The following is a 21,083-nucleotide window of genomic DNA, read 5'->3' on the forward strand; positions in this document are numbered from 1 at the left end:
GCATGAAGTTCCCCCATTCCTGCCCTAGCGAAAATGGGAATTGCCATGTTTCGGGACAAGATATACAATTTTTGAGCATTCTGCCATTTTCGCCAGTCTGGTGTGGTGAAAATCTGGGCCATAGTGTTTATGCCTCGTGTGAATGTGATACAAAAGTTACATTGAAAAAGTGCAGATACATCACTGAACAGAGGGCTTGTTCTCTCACAATGCACTATTTATATTTCATTTGAAGTGGTTTGCCTGTCTTCGGTTTGCTAATACTAGACTGGGCATTTGGATATTTCTGTTCATAGTTTCTTTGCAGCTGAGGCTCAGCACTACATTTTTAACACATCCATTTAATTTTTGTTTTATCTATACTTTACCCCATCTTATCTTTTGAACTCCAACCAGTGCCATTTTTTGAATTCATACGTGGGATTTGAGCGTCACTGGCAAGGCCAGCACTAATTGCCCTTCCCTAATGCCCTTAAAAAGGTGGTGGTAAGCCACTTTCTTTAATCATTGCAATCTTTAATGTAGGTACGGCCACAGTACTGTTACGAGGGGAGTTCCAGGATTTTGGCCCAGCGATAGTGAAGCAGCAGCAATATCCAGGTGTAAAAGTCCAGATTTGGAAGGTACTGTCGAATGAAGCTTGGAAAAATGTGGCAGTACTCCATTGCTGGGTGGTGGAGGAAGTGAGTGTTTAATGTGGTGGATAGGGTTCAAGTCAAGCGGGCTGCCTTGTCCTGGATGGTGTTCATCTTCTTGAATGTTGTTGGGGCTGTACTCATCCAGGCAAGTGGAGACTCGTAATCGACTGACTTTTTTCTAATTCCTCTCATCTTCTGAATGATTTTTCCTCTTCCCCTGAACTAGCATGTTGTCCATGCCAATGCACATTTGCTGATCATTGCCCCATTGAATTCCACAGGGATGGGGAAGGTGCCACCATCTTGCAACAGAAGAGTTACTATGAGGAACACTGGCTAAAAAATAAAACAAGCTGTGCTTGTAGGGAGTGGTTATTGAAGTATGCATTGTAGTGGAGCTGGCTAATACAACATAAGAGAGCTAGGATTTCTTGGTCCTGCCTTTTGGGGAATCAGAAATTCCCATTGAAAGTCAATGGATGTTTTTCAGGGTCGCCAAATTTTCCATCCTGTCCAGGAGACGAGTTGGATATTCCTTCTCTTCGCCATAGGAAAATTAAGTGCTGTTATTCTCCTGGAACATGATGTGGAAATGCCGGCTATAGGCTGGGGTGGTCACAGTAAGAAGTCTCACAGCACCAGGTTAAAGTCCAACAGGTTTGTTTGGAATCACTAGCTTTCGGAGCGCAGCTCCTTCATCAGGAACATATCAGCAGACTGGAGTGAGTGAGTGCCCGAGAACTAAAACTGTCCAGAAATACGACTATCTATAGCCTGTGCTTTCATCTAGAAAGACACTTCACTGGGATGACACGGTGACACAGAAGTGGCACGGTGGTTAGTACTGTTTCCTCACAGTGCCAGGGACTCGGGTTCGATTCTGGCCTTGGGTGACTATCTGTGCGGAGTCTGCACGTTCTCCTTGTGTCTGCGTGGTTTTCCTCTGGTTTCCTCCCACAGTCCAAAGATGTGCAGGTTAGGTGGATTGGCCATGGACAATGTGTGGTGTTACAGGAATAGGGTGGGGAATGGGCCCAGGTAGAGTGCTCTTTCAGAGGGTCAGTGAAGACTCGATGGGCCGAATGCACTGGAGAGATTCAATGAAAAATGCAGCCCCACCAAATTTTCCCACATGGACTGAAATCGTAAACATGTTTATGATGTCATTACACAAGCACACAGGAGAAATTTGACCTTGGTAGTTCCATTATGTTGGGGACACTCGAGTTGTACATTTATTTTTTGATTTTTCACAGGACATAAGCATTGCTGGCTCAGCCATATTTTATTGCCCACCCCTAAGTACCCTTCAGAAGGTGGTGGTGAGCCGCCTTCATTTACGGCTACAGTCCATGTGGTATAGGTGGATCAACAGTGCTGTTAGGGAGCGAAATCCTGCATTTTTGACCCAGCAACGGAGATAGAATAGCGTTATATTTCCAAGTCAGGATGGTGTGTGGCCTGGAGGGGAACTTGCAGACGGTGGTGTTCCCATGCACTTGCTACTCTTGTCCTTCTAAGTGGTAGTGGTCACAGGTTTGGAAGGTGTTGCAGAAGCCTACGAGAGCTGTTGCATCCTATACATGGTACACGCTGCTGCCACTGTAAGTGGGTGGTGGAAGTAATGGAGTTTGGAGTTGGTGGATGGGGGGGCCAATCTAGCGGGCTGCTTTGTTCTGGATGATATGGAGCTTCTTGAGTGTTGATGGAGCTGCACTCATCCAGCCAAGTGCAGAGTTTTCCATCAAACTTTGGACATGTACCTTATAAATGGTGGACAGGATTTGGGGAGTCAGGAGGTGAGTTACTCTGCAGAATTCCCAGCCTCTGTCCTGCTCTTGTAGCTACAGTATTTATATGTATGGTCCAGTTCCGTTTCTGGTCAATGGTAGCCATCAGCATGTTGATAGTGGAGGAGTCAGCGATGGAATGTCATTGAATACCAAGGGTAGATGGTTGGATTCTTTCTTGGAGTTGGTCATTGTCTGATATTTATTTATGTTACTTGCCACTTTTAAGCCCAAGCTTGAATGTTGAATATGCGGCATTTGGGCATGGATAGTTTCAGTATCTGAGGAGTCATGCATAGTTCTGAACATTGTGCAATCATTAGTGAAATCTGACCTTAGAGCGAAGGGCATTGATATGTAGAGGAGGGGGGTTATTTCAAATAGTACCAAATTCTGTTTCCCTTTTTATAAGCGGTGGTGTATTTCCCCAACACCCCAGTATTTTGTGTGATCCAATTTCCTTGCAATAACTCCACAGCACACCCAAGAACTCAAAGGGTTTGTTTATTTTCACACTCTCAAAGCACAGGAGGAGGGTCGCAACAACACTTTCACACTCAGGCAGTTAAGAGAGGGATAGGGAAAAGATAGATTTACAGTACTGAGACCACAGAGAAAATAAACATTGGTTCACATAAATTCTAGAATCCAGAACCAAAGTCCAATGAGGTATTCCTTCACAGAATTTGGTGGGCTAAAAACCGATGCTGTATAATTCACTTTCCTGATGGTGCTCACTTCATACGATGAGATAAGCATGCAGAGATGAATCAACCTTGTGGGCAGTGGTACATAACTTCCAGCAGAAGCAGGGTAAATGGAGTTCGGTGTCCAAGTTGGGCCAGAGCTCCTTCTGTGTGGCCTGCTAGTCAATGTTAAATGGCAGACTGAGCTATGCAAATTAACAAGGCACTTTATAATTTGTTCAACAAGCCAGAAGCTTGGGTCACGTGACATTACTGCACCGCAAGGTCTTCAAAAATGATGTTTATCCAGGGTCTGGAATTTGGTTTGGTCTTCGGGAGTGTGAATATGAATCAAAAGGAGTGTTTGAGAGGCCATTGTCTTAGTAAACGTTCCATCTCCACTGGCAAGCCTGAGTAATCAAGTACAAAAGGTCTTCAATGCAACCTTCTTCGAAATTGGGCTGTGCAGTTTCCTGGTGATTGTTAATAGGTCTTCAAAAATAACATAGATACATAGTTGTATAGAAGATAGGAGCAGGAAGAGGCCTTTTGGCTCTTCGAGCCTGCTCCGCCATTCATCATGATCATGGCTGATCATCCAACTCAATAGCCTAATCCTGCTTTCTCCCCATAGCCTTTGATCCCATTCTCCCCAAGTGCTATATCCAGCCGCCTCTTGAATATATTCAAAGTTTTAGCATCAACTACTTCCTGTGGTAATGAATTCCACAGGCTCACCCCTCTTTGTGTGAAGAAATGTCTCCTTATCTCTGTCCGAAATGGTTTACCCTGAATCCTTAGACTGTGACCCCTGGTTCTGGACACACCCACCATTGGGAACATCTTCCCTGCATCTACCCTGTCTAGTCCTGTTAGAATTTTATAAATAATGAAGTGTAAGACTTCTGAAACTACAAGGTAGTTTAGCACAGTGGGCTAAACAGCTGGCTTGTAAAGCAGAACAAGGCCAGCAGCGTGGGTTCAATTCCCGTACAGGTGCCGGAATGTGGCGATTAGGGACTTTTTGAAGCCTACTTATGACAATAAGTGATTTTCATTTCATCACAGACAAAAACTCACAGAGGATCAGCCATCTTAATTGTGTTTGTTTAGCCTAGGTCCAGTTTTAAATGAAGAAATAGGCATGAGGATATAATTTTTATAAACTATGCAGTGTGAATCTCTGTTCCATCAAATCTTTGATGAAGCAGCTGAGGATGATCAGGCCCAGGCAACTGTTCTGAGAAACTCCTCAAATGATGTCCTGGGACTGAAATAATTGACCTCCAACAACCATAACCATCTTCCTCTGTGCTGGGTCCAGTGGAGAGATTTCCCCCTGACTCCTATTGATTCCAATTTTGCTGGGGCTCCTTGAGGCCATACTCGTTCAAGTGCTGCCTTGGTGTCAAGGGCAGTCACTCTCACTTCACCTCTTGAGTTGAACTCTTTAGTCCATGTTTGAGCAAAGGTGGTAATGAGATTGGGAGCTGAGTGGACCTAGCAGGTTGTTTCTGAGTAAGTGCCATTTGATTTGTCCACAACCCCTTCCATCACTTTACTGTTGAACAAGGATAAACTAATGGGGCAGCCATTGGCCAAGTTGGATTTTTGTGGACAAGATACATGGGCAATGGTCCACAATGCTTGGTAGATGCTAGTGTTTTAGCTGTGCTGGAACAGAGTGGCTAATTGGGAGGAGAATAGATATTGGAGGAGAATCACCACAAGACAGTGTCCCAGGATTTCACCAAGTCAGGTTGACTTGGGAGTCCTTTAAAAAGGGCAAATGGGTCCCAATCAAGATTCCCGACAATTCCCTGGCTGCACAATTTTCAGGTTTACCTTTAAAGGATGCTGGCTGCTTCTAGTCAGAAGCCTGTATCCAACACATCCAACCGAGCTAGCTCCATTGCAGAGATGCGTATCTCCTACTTCTCTGCAATATTCATGGATTTGGGCCAGGTTTTTATTTTATTCTTTTGAAAATATTTTTATTCAAGGCATTTTCATGTATACAAAACAAACAACAAAACCATTCAGTAAACAACCAACACCTGCTCCCCTGACGTCAACCCCTCCTCACATCCTGTCTTCCCCATTGTAACCCCCTTACCCCCACAACACCCCCCCCCCCCCACCCGCAACCGCCCCTCCCTTTTCTGAACCTCAAATCTCCTTAAAGAAATCAATAAGTGGCTTCCACCTCTGGGTGAACCCCTGAAAACAAACTTGACCTTCTCCAGCCTCAGGAATTCTGCCCCAGGCAGAATTACCCCCTAGGCACCTACACTCCCCCTTTCGGCGGCTCCGAGTCCCGCAACCCAAGCAAAATCCGTCTCTGGGCTATCAAGGAGGCGAAGGTCAAAACATCGGCCTCCCTCACCCCCAGCACTCTCAGGCCTTCCCTTTGGACTCAGAACCACCTCCAGCACCTCGCACATAACGTCTGAGAAGCCCTGCCAGAACGCCCTCAGTCTCGGACACACCCAAAACATGTGGACATGATTCGGGGCATCCCATGCACCACCCACAACTATCCCATGCCCCCTCAAAGAACCTACTCATCCTCGCCACCATAATATGAGCCCTATGCACCACCTTAAACTGGATGAGGCTTAACCTTGCACATGATGAGGAGGCGATCACACTCCACAAGGTCGATCACACTCCACAAGGTCCCTGCCCACGTCTCAAACCCACCTCCCCTCCCAACTCCTCCTCCCATTTTCTCTTAATATTCCCCATCAGGGCTCCCTGCCACTCCATCAACTCCTTATAGACATCCGACATTTTTCCCTCTCCTATTTCGTCCTCCGACAGCACCTTGTCCTGCAACCCCAGGGATGGCAGCCCAGGAAAGGATGGCACCTCTCTCGTTGCAAAGTCCTGAATCTGCAGGTACCTAAAAAGCCATTCCTCCTGGGCAATTCATACACTTCCTCCAGGTCCTCTAGCCCCGCTAACTTGCCCCCAGTAAACAAGTCGCCAAAGCGCTCAATCCCTGCCACCACCCGCTAAACCTCTCATCCAGCCCCCCGCCAGCGCAAACCTATGATTATTACAGATCCGTGCCCACACCGAGGCAACCTCCAGCCCCAGATGCTGCCTCCACTGCCCCCACACCCTTCGGGCTGAAACCACCACTGATCTCGCAGAGTACGTGGCTGACAAAAATGGTAAAGGCGCCAACAACAAAGCCCTCAAACACATATAATTGCATGATGTCATCTCTACCCACCCACATACCGACCCCTCCCCCACAGCCCATTTCTTTAGATAGCAATGTTGGCCGCCCAATAATCATGTTCGGCAGCACCAGCCCCCCTCCCTCGTTCCCGCCACCAGAAAGCCCGAGTACCCGCAGGGTCTTCCCAGTCCACACAAACCCAGTGATCAACTCATTAACCTTCCTAAAAAATGACTTGGGAACAGAGATTGGAAAGCTCTGAAATATAAATAGATAGCTCGGCAGCACCGTAATTTTCACTGTCAGCACCCGCCCTGCCAGCGACAGCGGAAGCACATCCCACCTCTTAAAGTCCACCTTCATCTGCTCCACCAGCAAGAGCCAAGTTCAGTTTATGCGACTGCGCCCAACTCCGTGGCACCTGGTTACCCAAATACCTAATTTCGCCCCCATCACCCTAAACGGCCACACACACCGCATTCTCCGCACCTTCAATGCCTTCAGGCATCCCAACAATCCTTACGTTTTGCCTACTGGAGCGATTCTACAGAACCTCTGCCTTCTCACTCAGCCTCTTCTGGCTCTCCCGCAATCATTCCCACCTCCGCTACAAACAAGGCCAACTGCTCCTCGTGCTCCCCAACGCCTCCTCCACTTTCTGGATCGCCAGGCCCTGGGACTCCAGCCTGTACACCACACGTCCCATCTCAGACCTCAGCGGTTCCACCACATTGGCAAGGTCTTCCAGAGCCTCTTTCCTCTGTTGCCGAAACTTAATATTCAGGAACATTACCAACTGCTCCGTTGACCACTGGGCAGAACGTGCCCCCTTGTCCTCTCCTGATCCCACTGCTCTTTCTTTCTTGCATCATTCCTTGTCCATGGAACCATTCACCAGTCACACACCAGAGGAGTATTATATTCCCCAGGCACTCCTGTACATTTTGCCCTCAAGTAAGTTGTCCTTCGGGCAGGGAAAAGACCGAAAAAATCCGCCTTGAGGGGGAGCCACCAAATGTGCGGCGAGTCACTCCAAGGCCACCAGCGGAAGTCTTGGGCCAGTGTGAAGTAGGATGTATAACAAAAGCTTTGAAAAAATCTAATCCTTTGATTACTTTCCCCTATGATTGAAAAAACAATCTGGAGTACAAACTAATAAGAATGACAATCATCCAGACCTTTTGAAGTTTCACAATCCACAAACCACAAACACTTGAAGCCGATTGATGGCAGAGATCAGAAAATTTGACCTTTCAATCGAAAGCTTGGCTGAATGTTTAAGGTCTGTCTTAAAGCAGGAGAGAGAGACAGAAAGGTATAGAAAAGGAGTTACAGATGTCTAGGGCATAGACAACTGAAAGTCCAGCTGTTATTGGTGGAGCAATTAAAATCAGAAGTGGAGAAGTCCATAGATCTTTGGGTAGCACAGTGGCACAATGGTTAGCACAGTTGCTTCACAGATCCAGGGTCCCAGGTTCGATTCCCGGCTTGGGTCACTGTCTGTGCAGAGTCTGCACATTCTTGCCGTGTCTGCGTGGGTTTCCTCCGGGTGCTCCGATTTCCTTCCACAGTCCAAAGATGTGCAGGTTAGGTGGATTGGCCATGCTAAATTGCTCTTAGTGTCCAAAAAGGTTAGCTGGGATTACGGGGAAAGAGTGGAGGTGTGGGGATAGGGTGGAGGTATGGGCTTAGGTCGGGTGCTCTTTCCAAGGGCCGGTGCAGACCCGATGGGCCGAATGGCCTCCTTCTGCACAGAGGTTCTGTAGATCTCGGATCTCGGACTGTCGTAGAGCTGGAGGAGGTTACAGAGATATGAAGGTTAAGGCAACGGAGGAATTTGCAAATACGGAGTCAAATTTAAGAATTAAAACATTGCTGGGCCAAGGCCAATGTGGGTCAGCTAGCACAGTGTTGACTGATGCATCAGTAGGATACAGCAGCAGAATTTTGGATGAGCTCAGGTTTATGGAGAGTTGCAGATGGTGGGCCAGCAGATGAGTGTGGGATTATTTAAGTCTAAATGTAACAAAGGGCTTCCTCAGGGTTTGAAAGGTGTGATATAAAGTTCTATCTTTCTTAACGTACCGTGAAGATCTTAATAATCTCAGAAAGCATTGCAAGCACTGTGATACTTGCTAGGTTTAAATTTGCTTCGGTGGTGGAATTCAGAGCAAGGGATGCCAGGAAAGTACGAAAAAGTCATGATACCAGGATCAGTGATTGGACCACACACCCAGCCGTGCACATTTGGGAATCAGATGCTACCACTAACAACTGAAAGCTCCATATTTGCTCCTGCAGCCTGCTTCAGGATGTTACCCCACCCAATGAGAGTCAAACCTATCAATTAGCTGACTTCCAAGTGGGGATTCTGTCAGAATAACGGGTGCACAGTGGAGTCAAAACTTGACCGAAATTCCCCCCTTCCCCTTTCAAAAATCTCACCCTGTCAATATTGGGGCTAATGTTTCAGGTTGATGGTCTTTCAGCAGAAAATAAAATCAGCATCCACGTTCTAACAGTGAAGGATCTGAAAAGTTATCTCTGTTTCTCTCTCAGATATTGCATGGTCTGTTGAGTATTTCCAGTATTTTCTGTTTTTATATGAAAATGTTACTGAAGAATCGCAAGTTGGTTCAATCAAGAATATCAACCAAGTCGATCAGATAAAGGGCAGGCTGGTTTGAGCAAGTGCAAGGTTTACTGTTTTAGATAAAACACGATGTGGAGATGCCGGCATTGGACTGGGGTGAGCCCAGTAAGAAGTCTTACAACACCAGGTTAAAGTCCAACAGGTTTGTTTCAAATCACTAGTTTTTGGAGCGCAGCTCCTTCCTCAGGTGAATCTGAGGAAGGAGCAGTCCTCCGAAAGCTAGTGATTTGAAACAAACCTGTTGGACTTTAACCTGGTGTTGTAAGACTTCTTACTTAGACAAGACAAAAATAGGCACACGTTTTGTTCGCTGCACACATACATGTTTGAATCTAACGCTTATTTAACATTTGCAGTGACTGTATCCTTGAGGATGTGAAAGTACATATAATATTGTGGCATGACATTCCAATTTTACCAAATTAAACATATTCATGGTGTTATAACATTAATTCTTTCTTTTGATATTTTTCTGAGGTAAACTTCTCCACCACACCCTTCCAGCCCTCAACACAAAAATCACAAAAAGGAAAGCATTTTTTGCAAAACACATAGCAATTAACATGATGCTGAATATAGATTATGCTGGCAAAATACTGCAACAATTTTAAAGAAATTTAAATCTGTGGTTCTTGCATTATGCTAGCTAAGAAAAAGCTGTCCGCTGTGACTCAGTGATGACAAGTCAGATAGTTGTGGGCTCAAACTTCACTTTACACAATTGAGCACATAATCTACATTCATATTCCAGTTCAGCTCAGAGAATGTGGGGTGGATTCTCTGCTACCTGCCACCGATGGCGAAGTTCCGGATGCGGTGGAGAATCGTACGTCTGGCAAAAAAATGGGTGTGCTGATCCCATTCCGATGCTCCAGTCCCCCAACTGCAGGGACAGTGAGGTACATGCCCCAGGCCAGCGGGACAATGCAGATGGGTCATTTGAACCTATTTGCATCCGATTAGCAGGCTGGACAACCGACTCTCCATGCCATTGGTACAAGTATCTTTCAGCATGGCCCTGGCAAGGTGGACCTCGCAATGGGTCAAGTGGTGTAAGTATGTAACGTAGGTGGCCCCAACGTCCATCGGAGGGCCCCCTCCTCTCCACCACAACACAAATCCTGTCGCCTCAGCCCCACCCATCAGACCCCACCCACCCATCGGAACCCTCCATCAGAGACCCCTCATCATGGACTGCCATCAGACTCCCTCCATCAGAGACCCCCATCAGAGAACCCTGTCAGACCCCATCAGGACCCCCATAAGACCCCATCAGCCCTATCAGAGATGCCCATCAGATCCGCCCATCAGATCCCCCTGACCAGAGCCCCCATTAGACCTCCCAATCAGACCACTCCATCAGACCCCCCCATAAGAGCCCTCAGCAGAGAACCCCATCAGACCCTGTTGGGGGGTTTCTGATGTGAAGGTCTGATGAGTGGATCTGATGAGGGGTCTCTGATGGGGGTCTGGTCGGGTTGTCAGTGGCGGTGTCGGGTCACCCTCATGGTTGCATGCTTTGGGGGGGGGAGCTGAAATTCCTGCGATGGTGGAAGGATACCCTTGTCAGCAGGGGGGATTTGCATTGTGCGAGGGAGAGGGGACTAGTCACCGGACCTCGGTATCGGGTCGCCCACTCAAGATGGCAGCCTAATAGCGGGGTTTCAAATGGAATGGAATTTTGCATGGCCAGGGAGAGTGAATCACTCCAGGGCACCACTCCGAGCACCAGCGCAGACCAGCAGGGGAACATAGTCTGCCAAGTGTTGCACCCTGCCATCTTACAGGGAAGAACATAGGAGAATCCTGCCAAGTGTTGCACCCTGCCATCTTACAGGGAAGAACGTAGGAGAATCCTGCCAAGTGTTGCACCCTGCCATCTTACAGGTAAGAACGTAGGAGAATCCTGCCAAGTGTTACACCCTGCCATCTTACAGGTAAGAACGTAGGAGAATCCTGCCAAGTGTTACACCCTGCCATCTTACAGGTAAGATGTTAAACCAAGTTGTGTTTACCTCTCATATGGATGTCGGTCCCATTGTGCTACTGGATGTTACCCTGAAGGCCGGCAAAATAATATATTAAGTTCCTGGACCAGACCCCAACCTTTGTTAGGACACAGGACAAGCACCCCAATCGCCCATTTAAAATGTGTAGAACTGTGAGGAAAGAATATTTCATTCCAGGAGTGACTCCACTGACCAATGGGTATCTTTTATATTAAAACAAACTTTATTCTTAACACAGGATTAAACACATTAACCTCACAGAAAATAGCTTACAATTAACAGTTAAACAATTCTTAGCAATAAGAGGAAACACTTTAACTTCTAACTGATACCTTCTCTATCTCCAATTAAGCAAACCTCATCACAGGTCAAAAACCACTTATAAATAAAGTTAACAAACACAAAGTCACTTACTGTATACTTGAATAGAGATTTTTGGAAATACTGCTTCAAGAGAAAGAGAAGCTCTTTCAGACACCAGCTGCAAGTCTTGCTGTCTTTGGAAGACTAAAACTAAACTGCCTGCTACAGGCCTGGCTCCTCCAATTATGACATGATCTTTATCCCATTCAGATTCCCTGACCTGCTTACCGAAGTCTAAACAAAATGTCTCAAATTATATCATCTCCAGGGAACCTGCTTTCTATGAATAAAAGTCAATTAAGCCTCTCTTTGTAAACACATATATGGTTGGAATAAATTATCTCACTTTTGTGACATTCTGATCTTGTGAAAGGTGCTACATAAATGTAGGTTGCTTTTTCATCATCAATAATAGTCACTGGACTGAGAGATTTAGAAGTTTTACAACCAAGCCAAGTCCCATTGCTGTTTCTTACACAAACAAACTATCCGGTTCAATCAGATTTCCTAACCTCACTTGAAAACTCAGTTGTTACGGGATCAAATCCTAAGTGGACCTGATAACGAATTAACAAAGTTACAGGAGCAATCATTGCTCAATACTCTGCCAGGCCATAAATGGCAATTCATTTCCAAACGTGGAGCCTGTCACCTCCCCCTCCATTCTGCTCCCATCTGCTCATACATAAAAAATGACACATTTTTTTGCATAAAATAATATATGCACATAGAACATAGAAAATACAGCACAGAACAGGCCCTTCGGCCCACGATGTTGTGCCAAACTTTTGTCCTAGATTAAGAACAAATTAATCTACACCCCATCATTCTACCGTATGTCATAATATACACCAGTAACACTGATGGACACACAGCAAGACCAACCAGCACACACAACACCGCAGCCAATCACCAGTTAGAGCACACTCACTATAAAGACAGGGGGCATCAGAGTTCCCGCTCATTCGGGATGCAGACTCCTAGAAGGACAGAGCTTACATCTTACGGCACAGATCTTCACCATGTGCTGAGTGCATAGTTAACCTACAGTGAAAGTATGTTCAACAGTTTCTAACTTGATAAAATAGTGTTGCACTATTTGAAGTGTTGGTGGCCTGTATGTGTTCCACGGATCCAGAGCACCCAACACATCATGATACCAGTAGTTGAGGGATATTAGAACTTCTTAGACCTACCTGCAAGTGATCTTCCACCAGCATACAGTCATCCTGCAAAATGGACAGCGTCCGCCCGCCGCCGCCGCTCCGCATCACCGGTAACCTGGGGGCCAACTGGAAGATATTCAAACAACGCTTCCAGCTCTACCTTGAAGCCACAGACCGGGAGGATGCCTCAGATACCAGGAAGATCGGTCTCTTCCTATCCACATCCGGGGAACATGCCATCCACATTTTCAATTCTCTCACCTTTGCTGATGATGAAGATAAATCAAAATTCAAGACGGTCCTCCTCAAGTTTGACACTCACTGCAACATAGAGGTGAATGAAAGTTTCGAGCGCTATGTATTCCAACAGCGTTTGCAGGGTAAGGATGAAACTTTCCAGTCCTTTCTCACCCACCTCCGCATCCTTGCGCAGTCCTGTAATTACGGGCCCACCTCCGACTCAATGATACATGACCAGATCATTTTCGGACCCCCTACGCCAGCAGTTCCTCACAGTAAAGCAGCTCACCCTAGCAACTGCCATCGAGACCTGCGTGCTACACGAACACGCCACTAGTCGGTATTCCCACATCCAAGCGGCTGAAACAGCGCGGCAAGGTCCCCACGAGGCAGAACGGGTCCAAGCAATCGAGCAACACCAGGTCCTCAGCCTGGGTGAGGGTGGCCTTTTGGCGCACTTTTCGCGGACTCTCACGCTTGCAATTGCAATTGTATAAATTGTTAGTGAGGCCACACCTGGAGTATTGTGTTCAGTTTTGGTCTCCTTACTTGAGAAAGGACATATTGGCACTGGAGGGTGTGCAGAGGAGATTCACTAGGTTAATCCCAGAGCTGAAGGGGTTGGATTACGAGGAGAGGTTGAGTAGACTGGGACTGTACTTGTTGGAATTTAGAAGGATGAGGGGGGATCTTATAGAAACATATAAGATTATGAAGGGAATAGATAGGATAGATGCAGGCAGGTTGTTTCCACTGGCGGGTGAAAGCAGAACTAGGGGGCATAGCCTCAAAATAAGGGGAAGTAGATTTAGGACTGAGTATAGGAGGAACTTCTTCACCCAAAGGGTTGTGAATCTATGGAATTCCTTGCCCAGTGAAGCAGTAGAGGCTCCTTCATTAAATGTTTTTAAGATAAAGATAGATAGTTTTTTGAAGAATAAAGGGATTAAGGGTTTTGGTGTTCGGGCCGGAAAGTAGAGCTGAGTCCACAAAAGATCAGCCATGATCTCATTGAATGGTGGAGCAGGCTCGAGGGGCCAGATGGCCTACTCCTGCTCCTAGTTCTTATGTTGTGCGCACCGAACGAGGGGACGGCGACGCCGACGAACGTACTGCGCAGGCGCACACCACGTACGACCGCACCGTGCATGCACGGTGGCGCAGTGAACGTACTGACGCTACAACATGCAGCAACTGTGGCTCCGCCCACTTAAAGCGGCAATGCCCTGCCAAATCCCGACGTTGCCTGAGATGTGGCAAACTTGGCCACTATGCTGCTTTATGCAGATCAGCTCAGCCTGCCAACTCATATCGCACCAACCAGCCTCACAGGAATGTCCGGGCCATTCAACCCACGGTCACCGAGTCTGATGCGGACCTACTACCCATTATTGATACCGAAGACCCGAAGGCGCCTTTTAGGGGCAGCACGGTAGCCTTGTGGATAGCACAATTGCTTCACAGCTCCAGGGTCCCAGGTTCAATTCCGGCTTGGGTCACTGTCTGTGCGGAGTCTGCACATCCTCCCCGTGTGTGCGTGGGTTTCCTCCGGGTGCTCCGGCTTCCTCCCACAGTCCAAAGATGTGCAGGTTAGGTGGATTGGCCATGATAAATTGCCCTTAGTGTCCAAAATTGCCCTTAGTGTTGGGTGGGGTTACTGGGTTATGGGGATAGGGTGGTGGTGTTGACCTTGGGTAGGGTGCTCTTTCCAAGAGCCGGTGCAGACTCGATGGGCCGAGTGGCCTCCTTCTGCACTGTAAATTCTATGATTAGAGTCAGTATCATTACAAAAAACAGGGTGTCCCAGAAGCAAAGAATCCAGCCTCTATCGGTCTACAGCATCGATCCAAACGATGACGGTCAACCAGAATTCGTCGCCCACCTCAGAGACTTAATTTATGAACTTTGCGGACTTATAGACTCTCTGAATTGTTTCGTTGCTTTGTTTGATCGTTTCCCTGGTTTGTATATAGTGTTGATCTCGTTATTCTTGTTGCATACTGCTTCTCTGCACCAGGCACCTTCCCATGTAAATAGCTTCGTTCTCATGTACGTAGTCCTGTAAATATGTCTTCGCACCCCACACGTAGTTAGGAACATTCTCACCATACTTTATTTATTGCCACACACATACATTCTTTTATAAAAGGGGGGATGTCATAATATACACCAGTATATCATGGTGCAGATACACACACACTGATGGACACACAGCAAGACCAATCAACACACACAACACCGCAGCCAATCACCAGTTAGAGCACACTCACTATAAAGACAGGGGGCATCAGAGTTCCCGCTCATTCGGGATGCAGCCTCCTAGAAGGACAGAGCTGACAGCTTACAGCACAGATCTTTACCATGTGCTGCGTGCATAGACTGGTTAGGACAGGCATAGGTCTTTAGTTTAATCTAACATCGTGTTAATCGTGAAAGTATGTTCAACAGTTTCTAACTTAATAAAATAGTGTTGCAGTATTTTAAGTGTTGGTGACCTTTATGTGTTCCACGGATCCAGAGCACCCAACACATCACCGTAATCCATGTACCTATCCAATAGCCGCTTGAAGGTCCCTAATGTTTCTGACTCAACTACTTCATACAGGCAGCGCATTCCATGCCCCCACTACTCTCTGGGTAAAGAACCTACCTCTGACATCCCCCCTATATCTTCTACCATTCACCTTAAATTTATGTCCCCTTGTAATGGTTTGTTCTACCAGGGGAAAACGTCTCTGACACTCTACTCTATCTATTCCTGTGATCATAATATAAACCTCTATCAAGTCTCCCCTCATCCTTCTCCATTCTAATGAGAAAAGGCCTTGCACCCTCAACCTTTCCTCGTAAGACCTACTCTCCATTCCAGGCAACATCCTGGTAAATCTCCTTTGCACCTTTTCCAAAACATCCACATCCTTCCTAAAATGAGGCGACCAGAACTGCACACAGTACTCCAAATGTGGCCTTACCAAGGTTTTGTACGGCTGCATCATCACGTCACGGCTCTTAAATTCAATCCCTCTGCTAATGAATGCCAGCACACCATAGGCCTTCTTCACAGCTCTATCCACTTGAGTGGCAACTTTCAAAGATCTATGAACATAGACCCCAAGATCTCTCTGCTCCTCCACATTGCCAAGAACCCTATACTCTGCATTCATATTTGTCCTTCCAAAATGGACAACCTCACACTTTTCAGGGTTAAACTCCATCTGCCACTTCTCAGCCCAGCTCTGCATCCTATCTATGTCTCTTTGCAGCCGACAACAGCCCTCCTCACTATCCACAACTCCACCAATCTTTGTATCATCTGCAAATTTACTGACCCACCCTTCAACTCCCTCATCCAAGTCATTAATGAAAATCAAAAACAGCAGAGGACCCAGAAATGATCCCTGCGGTACGCCACTGGTAACTGGGCTCCAGGCTGAATATTTGCCATCCACCACCACTCTCTGACTTCTATCAGTTAGCCAGTTCGTTATCCAACTGGCCAAATTTCCCAGTATCCCATGCCCCCTTACTTTCTGCATAAGCCTACCATGGGGAACCTTATCAAATGCCTTACTAAAATCCATGTACACTACGTCCACTGCTTTATCTTCATCCACGTGCTTGGTCACCTCCTCAAGGAATTCAATAAGACTTGTGCGGCAAGACCTACCCCTCACAAATCCGTGCTGACTATCCCTAATCAAGCAGTGTCTTTCCAGATGCTCAGAAATCCTATCCCTCAGTACCCTTTCCATTACTTTGCCTACCACCGAAGTAAGACTAACTGGCCTGTAATTCCCAGGGTTATTCCTAATCCTACATGTCAACGGAATCACATTATTAGAAAGTGGAGAGGTGCCTCTTCTTCGGCTTATGTACTCTTCTGGAGTGCAGCCAATTGCAGATGTACATTTCTTCCTCCAAAGTGCAAACCAACCTACCTCTGGTAAACCCACCGTATTGTAAACATGCAAAAATACAGGTTTCAAAGGTACCACTGAGTTTTAAAGCTCAACAGCATTAGAGGAGCCAGCTGCTCAAAAAGGAAGGATTAAAAAACAGAAAACCACGTGGACACTGTTCATGTAAAGCGGATGAAAGATCATGTAAAATATAAATGCAACACCAACAGCTTGAGGCAGTGTGTTTAGTGGTAACGCCACCTTTTTGCATGTCATGCTGTCATAGACTTTATCTAACATCAAGGATTTACTGTTTGCAAGCTAAAATTACTTTTCACAGTCAAAACGCCTGCTACTCTGCAGATAATTGTGGAGATGCAGCAAAAGAAAGCACACACACAGCAGCACTAAGCGAGGCTCACTAGTTTAGTGACTAGCTGTAAATAATAGATTGATTTGGGGAAGTCTGCAAAGGAGGAAGGGGAAAACTTAGAGATATAATACAAATTCAATTTTTGTAAAAACAAAATTTTGAAGATATTTGGTAATTTTCCTCAAGTTCAACATACTGTACCTTTAATTTTGAAGTCACTGATGAATCATTGAAAATAGTCAACAGTATTGAAATGGGCTATGTCTATTTAACATGATCCCCACATTGATCTAGTCAGTTAAAGCACAGCCTGCTATAAAACTAAGCCAAATAAACCAGGATATTGCAGGTTTGATTATCTTGGCAGATCTCAACAATTCCAAGATGAGGAACGAGAAAGTCAGCCAGCATTTGCATTGCTGATTGCTGTCTAGAAAGTCAGATGGCAGTAGACCATAAGGCCGCAAGACATAGGAGCGGAATTAGACCACTTGGCCCATCGAGTCTGCTCCGCCATTCAATCATGGCTGATATTTTTCTCATGCCCATTCTCCTGCCTTCTCCCCATAACCCCTGATCCCCTTATTGATCAAGAACCTATCTATCTCTGTCTTAAAGACACACAGTGATTGGGCCTCCACAGCCTTCTGTGGCAAAGAGTTCCACAGATCACCACCCTCTGGCTGAAGAAATTCCTCCTCATCTCAGTTTTAAAGGATCGTCCCTTCAGTCTGAGGTTGTGCCCGCTGGTTCTAGTTTTTCCTACTAATGGAAACATCCTCTCCACATCCACTCTATCCAGGCTTCGCACTATCCTGTAAGTCTCAATAAGATTCCCCCCTCATCCTTCTAAACTCCGAGTACAGACCCAGAGTCCTCAGCCGCTCCTCATACGACAAGCTCTTCATTCCAGGGATCATTCTTGTGAACCTCCTCTGTACCCTTTCCCAGGCCAGCACATCCTTCCTTAGATACGGGGCCCAAAACTGTTCACAATACGCTAAATGGGGTCTGACCAGAGCCTTATATAGCCTCAGAGGTACATCCCTGCTCTTGTATTCTAGCCCTCTCGACATGAATACTAATGCCTTCCTAACTGCCGACTCAACCTGCACATTAACCTTAAGAGAATCTTGAACAAGGATTCCTAAGTCCCTTTGTGCTTCTGATTTCCTAAGCATTCCCCCATTTCAAAAATAGTCTATGCCTCCATTCCTCCTTCCAAAATGTATAACCTCACAAGTTTTCAAATTGTATTCCATTTGCCACTTCTATGCCCACTCTCCTAGCCTGTCCAAATCCTTCTGCAGCCCCCCTGCTTCCTCAATACTATCTGTCCCTCTGGTTTGCTCTCCGCTACAGTGCACTCCATGATCCAAATAACCACATATTGATAGGTGGACAAGTGAAATATTAGATGGCTGTTGTCAGTTTACTGCCACCTCTGTCAGCACTTACAAGGATAGAGCGAAGAAGTCTAAGGCAGGTGGATGCTTAAATAGAACAAAGTAACAGCTTTATCACCGAGTGGTGTTTACTTTACCTTCAAACGTATCGATAAAATAATCACTAAAATACTCCGAGAAGGAAACCAGAACATTTTGAGCCTATAATGGAAGAACAGGATTTTGAAATTATTCATGGAGTTCATACCAACAATCAATATCATATCTAGATCAAGCCCTGAATTATGCAAGTTTTAAAAACTAAAATAAGGAAATTGCTTTCTGCTTCCGTAAGGCTTCTCAAAACCAGTTCCAGAAGCGGAATCAGTGATTACTGTATAAACAAAAATGTTCAGGGATGAGTAAGATAAAAAGGTGCTCAAGTTAAATGCAATTCCCTGTAACTGATTCTGAAAAGTGCACCTTATTGATGGTGACATATGCTTTTCAAAAGTACAATTCACATCAAACCATTTAAGGTATTCCAGTAGAATATTTGGTAAAGATTAGACTCATCTGGACTTAGGTTTGTTGCTAACAAACTGGATTTGTTTTTGTGTTTTACCAAAAAAAGCAACACGTTTCCATTGGTGCTCCACATCCAATTTCTGTACTGCAACCGCAGGTCTTTTCTCCTCTTCTCTTCATTGTCCAGATGGATTTTATGCTGTTGTTCCCTTTCTTTTTGCCTCTGCTGTGTTTCTGCTTTCAGAGTGGAAAGCCTAGGACATAAAGAAGTCATCACTAATATTTCCAAAACACAATTCTCTGAATATAGTCTTGGATTTAAGTCGTCATAGGGATTTTAACCCAGTCTGGGCAGTGTCGATGGGATGGGCTTGTAATTCAGATGCTGGATCAGAAGGGGTTTGTCCTATATTCCCATCTAATGCCATTTTAACCAGGGAAAATGTAGGTAGGGATCTAATTAATATGTTGAAGTTGTGGCCAATGATATTTATGGAGCTGCAATGTAAGACCCTCCCAATGCCAAACCCACCACCAGAGGAAACTAACTGGAGATGGCAGCCTGTACAGAGGAGGTCAAAATGTGTTTTAAAATCTTCGATGGAGATTCCTTGTGGACTCACTGGAACAGCCTATCTTCCAGGGCTCCCCAAATCTTGGTTGCAATTCTCCCAATCTGAGACTAAGTCCCATGATGGGATGCAGGCATTGGAGTGTTTCCCGTTGCGGAGGATGACAGGAAATCACCCCATATTTTCTGTCCCCAGTGTAATCAATTATGCACCTGGGCATTTTGCACCAAACTTTGTGGTGGGGCGGGCTTGATGGTGGGCATACCGGCGTCATATCTGGCTGCCATATTTAAAAGGTGCCCGACATCACTGGCCCGCTACTGTGGAAAAAAAATGGACCTCCTGACGAAAGTCAACAGACCTCCAGGAACACTCTGAGGCCAGAGGATGGACCTCTTTGATGACACTGAAGCTAGAAGATCCAGCTGATAGATTCTTCCCCCACCTATTGCTGGAGCTCTCATCCTGAACTCCAGAAACATCCCCAGGGCTTCTTCAGGTAAGACCCAACTTTTTGCACACTGTGTTGGTCTAGACGTTTTCTGGACCAGCATGTTTTCCCGCTGGCATCGCAGAGAATCGGGCATAGGGGAAAGGTTGGGCTTTCATCTGCATCCCGTAGTGGGATGCAAACCAATATCATGCCAGCCGCTAGTGGTATCCCGATCCGTCATGGCAGGCAGAATCGGAAGATCCCACTGAATACTCTCCCTCTGCAGTCCTAAGTGGTCTACCCCGAATCCTCTGATTATGACCCCTGGTTCTGGACTCCCCCATCATGGGGCACATCCTTCTGGCATATTGCCTGTCTAGTCATGTTAGAATTTTATAGGTTTCTATGAGTTCACCCCTCATTTTTCTGAACTTCAGCAAATATAATCCTAACCGACCTAATCTCTCTTCGTACGCCATCCTAGGAATCAGTCTGGTAAACCTTCACTGCATTCCCTCTATAGCAAGAACATCCTTCATGAGATAAGGAGACCAAAACTGCACACAATATTCCTAGTGTGGTCTCACCAAGGCCGTGCATAATTGCAGCAAGATATCCCTGCTTCTGTATTCAAATCCTCTCATTATGAAAGCAAATATACCATTTGCCTTCTTTATCACCTGCTGCACCTGCATGCTTACCTTCAGCAACTGGTGTATGAGGACACCCAGGTCTCGTGCACATTCCCCTCACTCAATTTATAATTGTTCAGATAATAATCTATCTTCCTGTTTTTGCTACCAAAATGGATAACCTCACATTTATCCACATTGTACTGCATCTTTTTTTAAAATTCCAATTAAGAGGCAACTTTAACGTAGCCAATCCACCTACCCTGCACATTTTTGGGTTGTGGGGGTGAGGCGCACACAGACACAGGGGGAATGTACAAACGCCACACGGACAGTGACTCAGGGCCAGGATCGAACCTGGGTCCTCGGCACCGTGAGGCTGCAGTGCTAACCACTGCACGACCCTAGACATACTGCATCTGCCATGCATTTGCCCACTCACTCAGCTTGTCCATATCACTGATGCATCTCTGAATCCTCCTCACAGCTCACCCTCCCACCCAGCTTTGTGTCATCTGCAAATTTG

At 46.0% G+C, this 21,083-nt stretch overlaps 1 protein-coding gene across 1 annotated transcript in view; it reads right to left on the bottom strand.

Annotated features, from left to right (window-relative positions):
• LOC140387119 (EF-hand calcium-binding domain-containing protein 5-like) overlaps window positions 1–21,083 on the bottom strand; it is a 254,349-nt gene that overhangs the window by 209,268 nt on the left and 23,998 nt on the right. The window contains exons 3-4 of the mRNA XM_072470130.1: window positions 19,018–19,174; window positions 18,551–18,614 (exon numbers count right to left, since the gene is read on the bottom strand). Of these exons, the coding sequence (XP_072326231.1) occupies window positions 18,551–18,614; window positions 19,018–19,174 (221 nt within the window). The remainder of the gene's footprint in view (window positions 1–18,550; window positions 18,615–19,017; window positions 19,175–21,083) is intronic.

Source organism: Scyliorhinus torazame, chromosome 12 (assembly GCF_047496885.1).
Source record: "Scyliorhinus torazame isolate Kashiwa2021f chromosome 12, sScyTor2.1, whole genome shotgun sequence".
Classification (NCBI taxonomy): Eukaryota; Metazoa; Chordata; class Chondrichthyes; order Carcharhiniformes; family Scyliorhinidae; genus Scyliorhinus; species Scyliorhinus torazame.